The sequence below is a fragment of the Berghia stephanieae genome, chromosome 2, assembly GCF_034508935.2.
Source record: "Berghia stephanieae isolate SIO BIC M18660-M18661 chromosome 2, UCSD_Bste_1.3, whole genome shotgun sequence".
Taxonomy (NCBI): Eukaryota; Metazoa; Mollusca; class Gastropoda; order Nudibranchia; family Aeolidiidae; genus Berghia; species Berghia stephanieae.
In genome coordinates, this window is record NC_088361.1 from 118,332,480 (window position 1) to 118,349,093 (window position 16,614).

A 16,614-nucleotide genomic window follows, 5' to 3' on the forward strand; every position below is an offset into this window, starting at 1 on the left:
TTAAAATCCTTTTTTGGAACCTAATCTTCGAAATTAGCAATTAACAGACTCTTTGCATTAAATCTCAAGTTCATCACACACACACAAAAGCCTTCCTTAATAGATTTTACCTCTCTTTGCATGCGTTGTTGCATTTCCATAAAATTTGCTGATCCCATGCCAAGACCACTCATACCACCAAGACCTCCTATACCTCCTAAATTGAATGGGGTCTGTGACACATCTGGTCCACTCTGAAAAAGAGAGAGGAAGAGAAAGAAAAAAATTAATAGAAAATGTGTATTCACCAAACCAATAAATAAAAAAAAAATACATACAAACTCCCAAAACTATAAATATATAAATATATGTGACAAAAGTAAGTTATCTCATTCCAAGACAAAGACAGAAAGCAACTTGGAAACAGATATAAGGGAATAGAAGACACAGCACGACCTCCTGCCCACCATGGGAGGTCAATGGACACCTGCCCAGACATGAGGTGATGATGTGGGACAACGGGACTGTAGTCCTAAATATGTGACTGTCCCGCATCATGCAGGACACTTGGCAGCCCTAGTATAGAATGACGTCACAAAAAATGAAAGTGTCATCAAAATTCATGCAACCGAGCACAGATGTCAAAATATGGCAGGACATGATAATTATGGTGATTTTAGCAACCTGACCTTTTATCAGAGGAAAATGCTTGATATGCAAAATCCTAAAACGCTCAAAGTTTGCAGAATATTAGCAGCATTAAATAACACCCGATGAAAATGAAATATTAGAGTGATTTCCTGTGTGGGAATTACACACAGTAGTGCCTATGTATTTTTTACACTGCTGTAGGGAATAGAGCTTTCCAAAATAATAAAGAATGTGTATTTGTACTAAGAGTTGACACCTCAGAAACTTCAGTAAGGATTCAGGTTGTAGTTGTAGGAAGGATTTTAGGGAGATGATTATGACCTAGTCTCAATGTCAAATTTGAAAAAAAAAAAAAAAGGACACATTGCCAAAGTTATTGATAAATATGATTTTGTGACCGACTTCAACCAAAAAAATTGAAGGAATCAATCATGAAAGGAAGTGAGAAGAACTGGTTAAATACGTACATTGGGTTGAGGTGTGGTGGTAGGATTTGAGGCAGCAGGTGGTGGGTCTTGAACAGTCTGGGGAAAAAATAAATAAATAAATAAAAATTCTAGTAAGCACCACCGATGACAAAAGCTGTTTATCCAATTACAGCTCTATGATCTTGTGCTATGAAACTCTCTGACCTCTAGGTCTCTAGTACAAACCACGTTATTGGGAGGCACCAGGTTGAGCCCTTAAAAACAGCTCGTTACTTTCATTCTCTTACCGTACACAAGAAGAAAAAAATACCTTGTCAATAAATGCATTGTCCCTGTAAAAAAAAATGATTGTAATTGTAATAGTGTCTTAAAGTCATTACACCTCATACTATATGATAAGTGTTTTAGTTGGCGTGGGATCCAATGTAAATCCATTTGAGCACATCAAGAGGTTATTGCACTATATAAATGCTCAGTTCTATATTTTAGATGTACCAACAGCATCAATTATAAAATCTGCATAAATCAAAAATATAACAAAACAAAAAATCCATATTTCAAAAGCAAAATTTGTATCAACCAAAAATGCATTATTTTCAAAATCTGAATCTGGAAGGGTGAATTCAAATGTAGCTAAATTTCAAAACACAATTTCATTTTTTTTTTAAAGAACAAACCTGCACGAAAAAAGAATTGGGTAAGACTTCATTCAGACTTCCAAATTCCCAACCAACCTCAACCATCTAGAAAGATTTATCATATTTTCCCCAATATCAAAATCATATTTTTAACACGTGCAACAGTCCAAAAGTTCTAATCTAGCATTCACTCAATTCATGAAGACTTATCAAACCAGAAGAGAGAAGGAAAATCTTGCAATTCCTGTGACAATCATCAGTCTGACTTCTCAAATTCTCATCTGGGTGGAGAAGATATTTAATGACCCTGAACTATTCCAATTTTATACTTTTTTTTGCCTTTTTTGTGACAAACTCTGACTTTTTACATTTATCATATATTAGTCAATATCACCATGTTATTACTATACTATCATATTTTGTATTAAAATATGAGAAATCATACTGGTTGGCGTAAAACTATTAAAAAATCAGAATATTCTCATTAAATCAGGCAGACAGGGCTGATAACACAGCATAACTGACACTAATATCCTGTAGAGACATCACTGAAAAGATAAAATATATCCCTCAGGAAAATGCATCCACATGTTTCCCTCTCAGCAAAACACAAGAGGCAGGGCAAATTTAAAAGAACTCATTTCAGAACAAGGACAAAAAAAGGTGCAAGAAATATAAAAGAATAGCGCCCAACTTTTCAAATAGCTAAACCTGGACACTCTAATGCACAATACCTTCATGACTCAAAACAGCATTACGTTTGGACTATTCTATAATACAATCTAGATTTAGAGCGTTTCTGTTCCTTCACTTAATTTGCTAGTCAAAAAAAGTATAATCCTTGGACATACAAGGGTCATTTTCCTACATATGAACAGTCCTATTTTAATTTTTTATAAATTTTACTCAGAGTGCCAAATCGGAACACAGGGTTCCTACAGCAGTTCCAGTTTGAAATTCACGGAGTTTTCAAGATGAATTTTTTTTAATTCAAGGAGTAAAGAAACGAATTATCCCTTCGACAATTGAGTTTATCTGCTAGTGGGGACACCTCAACTCCTTAACTGCTGCTTCCACACAGCAGTGTAAGGGCCTAAAGTTCACCTTCCTTTAACTTAGCTGAAGATATCAATGCATTTGATTGAACAATAAATTTCATAGTATTCAATTCAAATACTCTGCCATATTGTCAGCTATTTCCTCCCCAGAATTTTCAAGATCTGAGTGTTTACTGTGTGCACACTCACGATTGGGTGTTTGAAGAAAGAATGAGAGACTAATAGGTAGATAGATATATAGATAGATAGATAGAGAGAGAGAAAGAGAGAGAGAGAGAGAGAGAGAGAGAGAGAGAGAGAGAGAGAGAGAGAGAGAGAGAGAGAGAGAGAGAGAGAGAGAGAGAGTCTGAGGTCAAAGTGTTTGTGATGATCTATCATTGGTAAGTACAGGAAGGTGAAAAGTAAAAACAAATCGAGGCTAATGAACTGGATGTGCTTTATTGATTTGTGTGTGTGTGTGTGTTTGAGAGAGAGAGAGAGAGAGAGAGAGAGAGAGAGAGAGAGAGAGAGAGAGAGAGAGAGAGAGAGAGAGAGAGAGAGAAAGAAAGAGAGAGAGAGAGAGAGAGAATGAAAGAGTAAGAAAGAGGTGGTCGGGATGATGACATCGTGGTGGTTGTAGTATTATTGGCGGAGATGCCCATATGGTGTTGGTTGTGGTGGTGTTGGTAGTGATGATGATTTGGTGGTTGTAATGGTGTTGGTAGTGATGATGATATGGTACTGTTTGTAGGAGTGATGGTATTAGTGTGTATATAATAAAGCAAGCAGTGAAGATTATGTGACCGTCGTTGTAGTAATGATGATGTATTTTTGACATACCCTCCAATTTTCTAAAACAATCTCGCGAAATTCAATGTTTCAACTAGTTTTTTTCCTTGAATCAAAATCCAAGGCGTTTTCAAGGAGACTGATGGGGAAATATTAAAATCAAGGAGTTTCCAAGGAGACTGATGGAGTAATATAAGAATCAATGAGTTTTCAAGGAGTCCCTGAATTTAAGAAGGCCGCAAGAACCCAGTGTTAGGGATGGTGATGTGGTGGTGGTTGTAGTAGTGGAGCAGGGATGGTGATGTGTTGGTGGTAGATGTAGTGGCGTTAGAAATGTTGATGTGATGGTGGTAGTGATCATTATGATGTACTTGTGATTATTGTAAGGAAGGTTATGAAGATGATATGGTAGTGATGGTTGTAATGCTGCTGATATTGTGGTGGTGGTAGTGATAATGATGATGATGTGGTGGAGGTGGTAGTAGTGATTATGACGTGCTGGTATTGGTGGTAGTAGTGACGATAATGATGTGGTGGCGGTGGTGGTTGTAGCGATGATGATGATATAGTGGTGGTGGTAATGACAATGTGGAAATGGTTGTATTCATGTGGGTAGTGGTGAACGATGGTGTTGTTATAGTAGTGGAGATTCGTAAAATTCAAAGATTTATCAAGGAGGTTTCCTCAGTAATATCAAAATCAAGGAGTTTTCAAGGAGTCCTTGAATGTAAGGAGGCCGCATGAACCCTTGAGACTGTCCCAATTTTATCAGACCAGTTGGCCACTATGTAAAAGGGGACAGAAGACAAGTGCTAATACTAGCCCATAAGGAATTCTAGGACTCCAATCCATACAATGTACTGTGACAACTGCTTAAAATATTACATCTTTAATTTTTCTACACAGCTAACAAAATCCAGATTGACGGGGAATGAAACAATATATATTTAAATATATGTATTCTGTGTTTACTTGATAAAGGCCAAGGGCCGAAACGTCGTTTGTTTTGTGTTGTTCATTCATGAGTCAGATTTACTCCCTTTATCTTTATCTCCATTTTATTGACTCATTTAGGCACCTCTATTTATTAATGAAACAAACACTTGGCATCAATTTTTCAGTTAGATTATGGTGTATGGTATGAAAGAAAATAGGTAATGACGAGTAAAAACATGAATGTACCTCAACCATTGTCTACTGATAGTACTGGTCTGCTCACAGCCAAAGCTCGATACATTCTACGGGGCCTTTCGTTTTTTTCTCTATATAACAGTACCCCTGTCGTCAGGCTGTAATGATATGCAGATGTCGGTGACAATCAAAGGCATTCCTTTCTCGTCTTTCCCCATCGGGTGGGGAAGTGATGTCACTTTTACGTCATCAAAGAAATTCCTTTACTGACCGGCTCACCAGTAAGACGACCGTTCTCCCGACTATGCTGTCTTTAAAGTAATGGATACGGTCAAGATACTGCTATTTACTACGAAGATAATTTTTCCCACACAAAAACGGTCAAATTTCACCCATATCCACAAGTTGCAGCTTGAAAAGGAAAGGCAACTAGTAGAATACTGCTATTTTGCTAGGAAGAAGTGTCAAGAAGTTAAGTCATAGTTGGTGTGTGTGGGTAGTGCTGCCAGATGGCCACATGTATGATCAAAATTGACACACAGAGAATCGCGTATATATTATAAATTAAAACTTTCTTTTTAAAAAATAAAAACAAGTCTTTTCCTTGGTTAGTCCATTAAAAAAAATCAAAATCGATGTCTTTTAAGGAGGTCAAAGTGTTTGAAGTGTTTGGCTACGTGGGTTCTATTTGGTCACTTTTGCAGTCTAAATTGGCTTCGAAGAACTCTGGCCATCTGGCATCCCTGTTTGTGAGAACAGAAGTTTAAGTATAAAACAATCTGCATGTTTGCCTCTTTAGTTTGTAAACTTCCAAAGCAAGCGGTTGTGTATCATTCGTTTTTAAATCGAATTGTTATAATCGATAGATTTCAGTGGATTACACGATGTGCAACTGTGCTTATGGTAGTCATTATCACATCAATATGTTTTGACTTTGATTCCTAACATGTTACATGTTCTTGAAGTGAGTTAAAATTACAGGATCAAATAAAAATATATATAGAAATACATGTCGCATAACCAAAGCATAATAATAATATTACTATAACCTCCCTGAGTCAGAACTAATCATAGTCATAGTGAGAGTCATAGAAAATAGAACGATTCAAGTGAAATTAATTCATTATTTGTGATGGAACACGGATTACACTAACTACAGAAATGGTGAGTCTTGACCAAATAAAATCCGAAACTTTTGTGTACATGAACCTTGTAACACACACTTTTGAACAGAAAACACCCCCAACCCCCCCCCCCCTTCCACTTCCACCTCTCTTCCCAACGCAACATCATACATTCTCAATACGAATTGAACTAGTGAGTAATGAACTACATTCATTGTGATTTGTTTGGGTAATTAAAAAATTAATCTCCTTCCACTGCCCCCCCCCCCACCCCCAACCTCTCTCTCTCACTCTCTGTCTCTCTCTCTCTCTCACACACACACACATTCACTAATTGACGCAATGGCAATCATAAATTAGGCAATGACGGATCAAATGTAGCGTGCACTATTTATTGGCTTTGTCTATCTTGCCCTCCTCTTCTCCCAAACCTCTCATCTCCTCTTGACTTGAATATGCGGATGACTGGGTTTTTATTGACTTATCATGAGTAATTAATGGTCAATATACTAAATAGCTGGTGTCTGGAAACTGAACGTCAATAATGGCATTTTTCAGACTTAGTTTTTGTTCTCTACCTATCTCTCTGTCCGCAGTCTATGTTGGTTCCTCTCTCTCTCTCTCTCTGTGTGTGTGTGTGTGTGTGTGTGTCTGTCTCTCCCATTTTATTGTGAGAAAAATAGACGGGGAAAAGCATGGAGGGAGGTCGAAAGTGAGTGAGAGAGAGAGAGAGAGAGAGAGAGAGAGAGAGAGAGAGAGAGAGAGAGAGAGAGAGAGAGAGGATTATTTGATTTGATATGACGGAGAATACACGTTCGAAATACTATTAAAGAGAGAGAGACACAGAGAGAGGGAGAGAGAGAGAGGATTATTTGATTTGATATGACGGAGAATACACGTACGAAATACTATCAAAGAGAGAGAGAGACACAGAGAGAGGGAGGGAGAGAGAGAGAGAGAGCTATGAAGATATTGTTGTGGATGAGAACAATAAAGAGAGGAATAAGAAAACAAATGAATTGTGTGGATGAATAGATAGATACATAATAAATTTAAACATAGATATGAAGGTAGATCGATTGATTTTTTCGGTAGGCAGATGGATGGATGTATGTATGAAGGAAAAGATGGGTGAATTGATGAAAAGGTGAAACATAAAGAGAAATATAGATTCATAGACATAGATAGATAGATAGATAGATAGATAGAAAAGCGGATGATGGAGAGAGAGAGAGAGAGAGAGAGAGAGAGAGAGAGAGAGAGAGAGAGAGAGAGAGAGAGAGAGAGAGAGAGAGAGACGTAGTACCATATACCTGTCCCAACAACGATCAGGCCCTGGGACTAAAACCACCCCTATCTCTCGCGCTCTCTTTCTATCTCTCTCTCTCTCTCTCTCTCTCTCTATCTATCTCTCTCTGTGTGTTTCCTTATCTCTCTCTCTCTCCCTCTGTGTATGTGTATGTTTCCTTCTCTCTCTCTCTCATTTATCAATTCCGGGAATCAGTAACATCTAAAGATGGATGAAAAGAAGAATAAGGAGGAAGAGGCGGAGAAGTGGGAGTTGAAGATAAAGAGAAAATAATAATGAAAAAAATATAGAGACATAAATAGATAGATAGATAGATAAATACATAGATAGATAGATATATAGAGACATACAGACATACAAATTGATAGATAAATACAACCAAAGATAACATATTGCACTGTATATATTTGTCCCGATGGTTGTCCGGCCCCGTAGAACGTAAAATTTCGTCGGCGACTCGTCCTCCTATATAAGAAGTCACTGACCTCAACTCATTGAGTTTTGCAGACAAAAAAGTGTAGCTCAAAGCAGTGTGCCAAAGTCAGTTTGGAAAGCTGGCCCATAATCCCTAAGAATTGACAAAAGTGGCATGTAAAGTAGAAGTAATTAATTAATCATTAATTAAAGCCAATGTTAATCCCATTCAAGGCCATAATTAGTGAGGCCATATATCCATGATTTTTTTTCACAAAACTCTTTTCATCTTTTACTATGACATGAGTGAAAATGATGAAGGAATTTAAAACAAAAAAATTATTTCACAATTCGAGTTGTTAAGAAGAGGCTTACACGATTGGGTGATTTTATAACAAGATGAACTGTAAGACCATCTTTTATACTGTGTTGCTCTAATGTGTCATCATCTTTGAGAATCTTCCCAGCAAAGATCATGCAGAGTTGGTCTTTTGAAGCATTAAACTTTTCAGATGTTTTCTCTTTCAGCTGAAAAGAAGAAAAAAAAAAAAAGAAAAAAAATCACTGCACCATTGATGAACACACAAAATTGAAAACAAGTATTCCTAACAAGTGCTGTCTGAAAGAAAAACAAATTGCAACTCACAAACTTTCTTTCAGTATTATTGATATAAGCCGGGCGGAAAATAACCTTTTTTTCTTATTCTCCGCCGGGCTTATCCTTGGGTCTTGTGACCCCCGGTCGTGTCAAAGGTCACATCCGGTCGACCGTGGCGCCAACCGCGAAGTCGCGAAGCCATGATTGTTTTGTTCGATTGTCAATGATTGTGACTCTTGATTTCCAAGCACTTTTTCATCTTATCAACAATTGCAAAAATGCAGTTAACCAATTGCAGACTGAGACTGATACCATTTTTATTCGTCAGGATTCTGTAGAGGTAAGAATTTGACTTTTCTTCTTTTTGTGTTTTTGTTTTTAACAAGGCTCGGACTCAGGACAGTGAAGTGTATATCGAGCAATGCCGATGGCGATATGAATGAGGAGATAGATGAATGAATGAGAATGTAATTGTATTGTAATAACAACACGCCTTGCCGACTGTCACGTGTGCCATGTGTTCTGCATTCCAATGTGATCTTTATGGATTAATCCTTCGTTGATTGTACTTCTAATACTGTGTAACTGTGTGCATTGTAATTGTAACTGTAACAACTGGGCAGTTTTCAGCAGCAGTGGAAGCGGTGACACAATTTTTAGAACTTTGGAGTGAAATTGAGATGCCTCATGATGATGATAATGACAATGATATAAGATATACAGTACTGTAATGAAAAACGATATCATTTTAACCATTACTTTTTTAACAAATTTATTTATTTATTTAATATTATTATTATTATTAACTTAAACAATGACATTGGTATGTGCCATTTTCACTGCAGTGAATTTAATTTTTTTTTTTTTTCATTGACAGCTAACATGAAAGTGAAAGAGTCCAGTTGACGGTACTGGTGTCCTGACAATCAAGAAAGATAGCTGGCTCAAGATGTGTTGTGGCAATCTTATTAATCAGCAAACCATCATCTGTGCCAGCAGAGCAGAGTATCTGCATGCACTTTTTGAAACTGGTTAGTAATGTTTTGAAATCTTCATATAGCGCCTTACATTTTTATTGCAGAGATGCCAACCAGTACAGGTTTCCCGTGTTCTGTACGGTTTTTCTTCCGAAGTACGGGCATACGGTTTTATCATGAAAAATACGGGATTTGGTTGAAGTGAAAAATCCACTTAATTACGATCACAACATGAAAAGTGTTTTCATGCAGAAGAGCTTTCATTATCGATACTGAATTTTGCGAATCTTGCCCAGCCTACTGCTATTAACTATGAGTAATTCACTGCCCTTTTTCGAGTACAAGTTAACGAAGTCCGATTCGACCTTTTCGGGTTGATATCGATTTCTGCACGGCGCAGTAAATACAGGTTTTTGTCCTAAAATACAGGTTTTTGGTCTTGAAAATATGGGTTTTCAAAAGGCTAGGTTGGCATCTCTGTTATTGGTGATCAATACAGTACGCTCGAGCATGGGAATTTCGAACAAGTCGGGACCATGCCGGTTTGTTCGAGATTTCCGTGTTTTTGAGTTTTCCAATTTGAGTATTTTACACAGGATTTGAGGGAGGTAAATGTGGGTGGTCTTGATAAAATTGGTATTATAATTATAATGATAACTCCCCATTATTATGACCTCTGTAGAGAGTCGATAGTGAGACTGCAATTTCCTTTTCTCTGTCAGTTCAACACAATCAATTAGTGGGGGAAAAAATTCAACAGATCGCAAGGGAGTGTCCACTATATGAACGAAATAAAGGGATTAAAACTGGGAATTGTACCAAGTTTGAGATTTCCGTGATTTCGAGATTTGCATGCTCAAGTATAAATGCTCGTTAATCTAAATGATAGTTTGTTGTCAAGAGTTTTGTCCTGTATGGTAAAGCCAATGAAATTTCAACTGTGTTGGTGATGGTGAAAATGATGGCCATTTAAAATAAATTGGTATGTCTTTGACAAATTCAATTTATGACAATGATTTTGATTATATAGACCTTTCCAAAAATTGCTAACGAAATGCCTCTTTTCTATTTCCATTTTTCAAACCAGAGCAAGATCAACCGTCTTTGTGGAACATCAGACAAAGTGGTTGCAAACAAGTGGTGTTGAATTTTCCTGTATTGAGCCGAAAGAAAAATAATTTTCTGGGAGTTTGCGAAAGCAAATTGCGTTTGATTTGGAGCTAAATCTATTTTCGCCATTTACCTGGTTTTTTTTTTGGGTCTCAAATAGATTTGATTTTGTAGTTCAAATTGATTAGATACTTATCTCACAAGCAGCATTTTAAACAATAAAAACATGAGGGTAGTGCGTCATATCATATTAGTTTTTTTTATTACAGTGATGAATTCGTAAGATATAAATCATATTTGACCACAATAGTGTTAAAATTTTTCAGCATTTATTTTCTTAGGGAATGGGTTAGCGAATCATTTATACATTTTTTAGACAGATCAATCTACACAATTTTCGTGTTTTCTTGTCCTATGATAGTCATTATTTTGAAAATTTTATGGATCAGCTTATGTCAAATAAGTGTTTTCTCAAATTTCTGTTTTGTGTCATTTTCTGATTTTCTAAGAACCATATGTCATTTTCCTTTAGATTATTTTCAAATTTATTCAGAATCTTTTTTATCATGTGTTTTGCATCATGATGGAAACATTTTGGGGTAAATTAAAATTTAGAAGTTTTTTTAATTTTAAAAATTAATTTTTTTTCCTGTCGATCCGCACCACAATTTCAGCCGAAATTAAAAAATATTGTACAGCATTTCTTTCTAGACAATTTTTTTTTTCAGAAATTGATCAATTTACAAAATTTGACTATTCTCTTGTTCCATATTGATTATACTTTGAAATTTTGATGGACGTTGTCTGCAAAATTAGCTTGTTTATCAAATTAATAAAGACATTTTGTTTTTTTCTCAAAATATCATTTTCGATTTTCTGACATTCATAGCTGGATTGTTTCCCATCAGATTATATACCAAATTTGGTCAGAATCTTTCGTATGATGGGTATTGCATCATGATGGATTTGGTTTTGGGCTAAACTAAAATTTAGTAGTTTTATTAGTTTTATGAATTTTTAAATTGGATTTTTTCTTGTCGTTCCATGCCAAATTTTCAATCGTAATCGAAAAACAATTCTTTAAATATATTTTTCAAGACTTGCTAAGCCTTTCCATCGTGATGTAGCTCTTGTAGGGAACATTGTGTGTAAATTTTGAAGATTTCGTTGGTTTTCGGTGCATCAGTGTCGGAAATTTTTTTTTTTGTGGGGTGGGTGGGGTTGGTCTCATTTTAGCCTATATTGTCTGTGTCATTGAAGACATTTAAATATATTGAGCTTTTTATATAGCGCAATATCCACTAAATGTGCTCAAAGTGCTTTACAAGGGGGCCCTGGTCAACAGCAACGCTTGTTATGCGATATTACAATTTTTTTGGACAAAGACAATACTGTTAACAGTCCACTGAGTCCCTACTACTCCTTTTACACCTGAATATGTTGAGAGAATGTGAGTAAAGAGCCTTTTCCAAGGACTCAACTATGCGCCGAGCGAGGTTCGAACCCAGGACCTTCCGATCCGAAAGCGTCTGTCATACCATAAGACCACATAGCCACACATTTGTTTTTAGCTTTTTTCTTTTTTTGTGTGTGTGTATGTGTGTTAATCATCAAATTAGACCTCCTACCACCTGAAATAACAGGGAATACCAATATTGGCACTGCGATAAAAAATTGATTTTTGACTACAGGTTCTCCTTTAAGGTGAAATATTTCCTAGCTCAGATGAGGGTTTGTTTTAAGCGGACTGTAGTGCGTTCCAACGTGAGATAATTTATTTTTTTTCGTAATAAAATGTATTCACTGCCAGTTGTGACATATAGGTTGACTGCTTAGTTCTGATCTCCAGTGCTATTACATACTTGAGTACCTATCATCAGGCCTATTACACACTGAGTCCCTACCACCAGCGCTATTAGTCATTGAGTCCCTACCACCAGTCCTGTGAGTCACTGGGTTCATACCACTACTGTTAGCCACTGAGTCCCTACCTCTAGCCCTATTGGCTACTGAGTCCTCACCACCAGCCCTATTGGCCTTTGAGTCCATACCAATACCACTCGCCACTGATTCCTTACCACCAGTCCTGTTAGCCACTGAATCCATACCACTAGCCCTGTACTGTTAGCCACCATAGAGAATACAGGACTCCTAGTCTGTGTTAGCCACTAAGTCCTACCACTAGCCCTGTTAGTGTAAGCCGTTGAGTCCTACCTCTAGCCCTGTTAGCCACTGAGTCCATACCACCAGCCCAGCCCTATTAGTCACTGAGTCCCTACCACCAGCCCTATATCTGACATGGCGGTTTTTTGCAAAAAAAAATCCCAAATTTTGCAAGCTAAAAAACCCAGCAAAATTTGCAAAAATTAATGAAAAAAATTGCGGAAATTTTTGGCCAAAAGACAAGGAGGTATTTGTTTTTACATAACAAACCCGACTTGTGTCTGTATTATTGAAACCTTGTGATGATATAAGAATCTTTAATCAATTGCAAAACATATTCCATCTATTGAGCAAATTTAAATTAGCCTATAAATTTAAACAATCATTTCTTAAATCGATCAGCCTAACTTACTATTATGTACATATTATCTCTCTATTACCAAATATCTATAAACACAATATGAAGATAGAGGAAGGGTGGCTGAGAGACAAATGTGGACATGAGAAAGCGAGAGAGAATGCAAGAATACTTTGTGAATTGATTTTTTAATTTATTTTTTAAATTGTTATAATTAGACACAAGTTGTAATGAATTCTATTAACAAATTCAGAACAATCAAACAAAAACAAAATTAAAAAGAAGGAAAATTTTTAAAAATTATAAAACTTATAAAATCGTCAAATGTACTATCATGCTACAGCTAAAAAGTACACAAATATTTACACTACACCCATTTGCTCCATCCCTTGCCCTTTCGATCATCTTCTCATCTATGGCCACCATGTGTCTTGTGCTACTTTTTACATTTGACGCCAGTGTGTCTAGACTAACGTCATAAATAAGGGAGTGTCGCCAAAATTCATGCAACTGGGCAGAGGTGTCAAAAATGATAGAAGGCATAGAAAATGTTTGACATGACAAAAACAACGGAACATTTATGAAGAAATCCTAAAATCCCAGATTGTCATCACTGGTCCCCACTAAATATTTTAAAATTTATTTATTTTATTTTAGTTTTTTTTTTTTTGTGCAAAACATTGCAAAGTTTGCGGCCGCAATGCAAATCAGGGATTTTTTTTGCCATTTTTTTTTTTTTTTTGCGGCCGCAAGCGATGCAAAAAAACTGCCATGACAGTATTAGTCACTGCGACTGGTCCCCACCACAGGTATTGTCCACTGAGCCCCTACAGCCAGCCCTATTAGCCACTGGATCCTTATCATCAGCTCTATTAGCCAATGAGTCCCTACTAGAGGATATTCTAACTGTTCTATTATATTTGGGTTTATTTACAGGTACTATTATATTAAGTTAAGCCTGTTTCTGTATTGTTGATCAATAAAGAATATTGAATTGCAACAAATACTTTATTTACCTACCACCAGCTCTATTAGCCACTGAGTCCTTACCACCAGCTCTATTGTCCACTGTCCTTACCACCAGCCCTATTGTCCACTGAGTCCCTACTACCAGCTCTATTAGCGACTGAGTCCCTACCACCAGCCCTATTGTCCACTGAGTCCCTACTACCAGCTCTATTAGCCACTGAGTCCCTACCACCAGCCATATTGTCCACTGAGTCCCTACTACCAGCTCTATTAGCCACTGAGTCCCTACCACCAGCCCTATTGTCCACTGAGTCCCTACTACCAGCTCTATTAGCCACTGAGTCCCTACCACCAGCCCTATTGTCCACTGAGTCCCTACCACCAGCCATATTGTCCACTGAGTCCCTACTACCAGCTCTATTAGCCACTGAGTCCCTACCACCAGCCCTATTGTCCACTGAGTCCTTACTACCAGCTCTATTAGCGACTGAGTCCTTGCCACCAGCCCTATTAGCCACTGAGTCCCTGTTACCAGCTCTATTGTCCACTGAGTCCCTACCACCAGCCCTATTGTCCACTGAGTCCCTACTACCAGCCCTATTGTCCACTGAGTCCCTACTACCAGCTCTATTAGCGACTGAGTCCTTACCACCAGCCCTATTAGCCACTGAGTCCCTGTTACCAGCTCTATTGTCCACTGAGTCCCTACCACCAGCCCTATTGTCCACTGAGTCCCTACTACCAGCTCTATTAGCGACTGAGTCCTTACCACCAGCCCTATTACTATTAGCCACTGAGTCCCTGTTACCAGCTCTATTGTCCACCGAGTCCTAACCACCAGCCCTATTGTCCACTGAGTCCCTACCACCAGCCATATTGTCCACTGAGTCCCTACTACCAGCTCTATTAGCGACTGAGTCCCTACCACCAGCCCTATTGTCCACTGAGTCCCTACTACCAGCTCTATTAGCCACTGAGTCCTTACCACCAGCCCTATTACTATTAGCCACTGAGTCCCTGTTACCAGCTCTATTGTCCACTGAGACCTTACCATCAGCTCTATCAGTATTAGCCAATGAGTCTCTACTACCACCAGTTCTATTAGCCACCATCCTATCAATAATATTAGCCACTGAGTCCCTACCGCCTGCTCTATTACTAAAGGCCACTGCATCCTTACCATGATGGGGAGGGGGGGGGGTATTTGACACACAGTAGAGTACCCACTGAGGCCCTACCACCAGCGCTATAGACACATAGTGGTTAATTGTTCCCATCACAGTACAGACGATGTGTAACCTTTAACGTGTCGTGAACGGATTTCCCAATCTCGTTCACGATGTGTAAAATAAAGGAAAAAGTTCAGAAAAAGTCTCCACCGAAGTGGGCGTTCTCCATATATGTAGAGGACATATATGGGCGGTTAAAAATGCTCTAAAAGCACATCGGAATCGTCCCGGTACAGTCTAATTCTAAAACATAGTATGGCGGATCGGATCTGTCAGATACAAACGATAGGCAAAATAGTAGATCTAGAATTAGGCTTGGTGTCGAAGAGAAAAGAATGAAGGGTGTCACAAGCTTTTATAGGATAGACACGATGACGTCACGTTTACGCGGGAGACAGTGAACAAACACAACATGAAGATTACTCACAACAGCCTGATCGAGACACGACAGTCATACCAAAAAAACCCACTAACAACAACAACATAAACTTATCACAATAATCAGTGACATAAAATCTTCCCCACATACGTTTGTAGTCTGATTGAGCAACACTAGTGAGAACTAATCACACAACTAGCAGTGAGAAAGAGCAGAGTTAAGTCAACTCCCTTCATTCTCCAAATTATTTTAGTCCGGCAAGCTTGAACTTGAAGTGTGTCTCAAATCTACTGGTAAATTCCCCACTGATTCTCTACCGTCTACCGCCGCCGCTATCACCCACTGATTTCCTACCGTCTACCGCCACCGCTATCACCCACTGATTCCCTAATAATAACGAGGGAGTGGGGGGGGGGGCAAATAACGACCAGATTATTTACACTACACCACCACGAAGGTCAGATTATGGGAGTCCGCTAAGTCTCAAAGATCAACTTGAAAAACCCGGCGGAAAATAAGCAAATTTGTTATTCTCCGCCCGGCGGAAAATAAAAAGAAGGATTATTGATATAAGTGCCCGCCCCACACTTTCTCTGAACATCACTGTAACAGTAACAGTGCTCTTTTTTCGGACTGACTATTTTCACAGTAGTCTTGAAAGCTATGAAGTCGGCAAAAGTCAGTGCCAAACTCGGATGAAACTGGCAACTGGGCACCCATTGACATCGTCATACATAGGTGCGTTGTGCTTGTTGGTGTGGTGGTAAAAATTGACCGATTACTTCCCTTGCGGGACAATAAAAACATACCAATTTTCTGTCTGTTTAAACAAGAATAATTTTTTAATGAATTGACGACTGACAACTAATGAAAATGAAAATGGTCCTGGTCCTGGCTCTTTTGACGAAGAATAATAACAAACAACAATAACAATGCAATCCGACAATGTAAATCCTAGGTTTCTGGAGTTAAACTCAGTTCTTGAGTAGATACCTCTTTGACTAAGCATCCTTTTTTTACTTCGATTGTATGTTTGTCTTTAGGTGTTTTCACATGTATTGTCATAACATCGCTTTGATAAGCGGTTTCAGCACTGTTCTCCGCCATGATGATACAGCTACCTATGCCTGTGTCACAAATCACCGAACTTTCCAAAAATGAACTGTGGGAAGGTGTATTTCCGTGTCGAACACTATTTTGCGTTTTATATCCACATATTTGATACAGTCGACTATTTTAATCTTTAAAAATTTAATGGCATGCATTTCCATTTTGAGATTTGAACGCTGTTTTAGCGGGTAAATTATTTTTACTGTTTTAATTAATAGGAG

The 16,614-nt window shown here is 37.9% G+C and overlaps 1 protein-coding gene across 1 annotated transcript in view; it reads right to left on the bottom strand.

Annotated features, from left to right (window-relative positions):
• Positions 1-16,468, bottom strand: part of LOC144966395 (ubiquilin-1-like) — a 31,416-nt gene extending 14,948 nt beyond the window's left edge. The window contains exons 1-4 of the mRNA XM_078902796.1: positions 16,277-16,468; positions 7,876-8,028; positions 1,098-1,154; positions 111-233 (exon numbers count right to left, since the gene is read on the bottom strand). Of these exons, the coding sequence (XP_078758922.1) occupies positions 111-233; positions 1,098-1,154; positions 7,876-8,028; positions 16,277-16,390 (447 nt within the window). The 5' untranslated portion in view covers positions 16,391-16,468. The remainder of the gene's footprint in view (positions 1-110; positions 234-1,097; positions 1,155-7,875; positions 8,029-16,276) is intronic.
• Between the last annotated feature and the right edge of the window lie 146 nt (positions 16,469-16,614).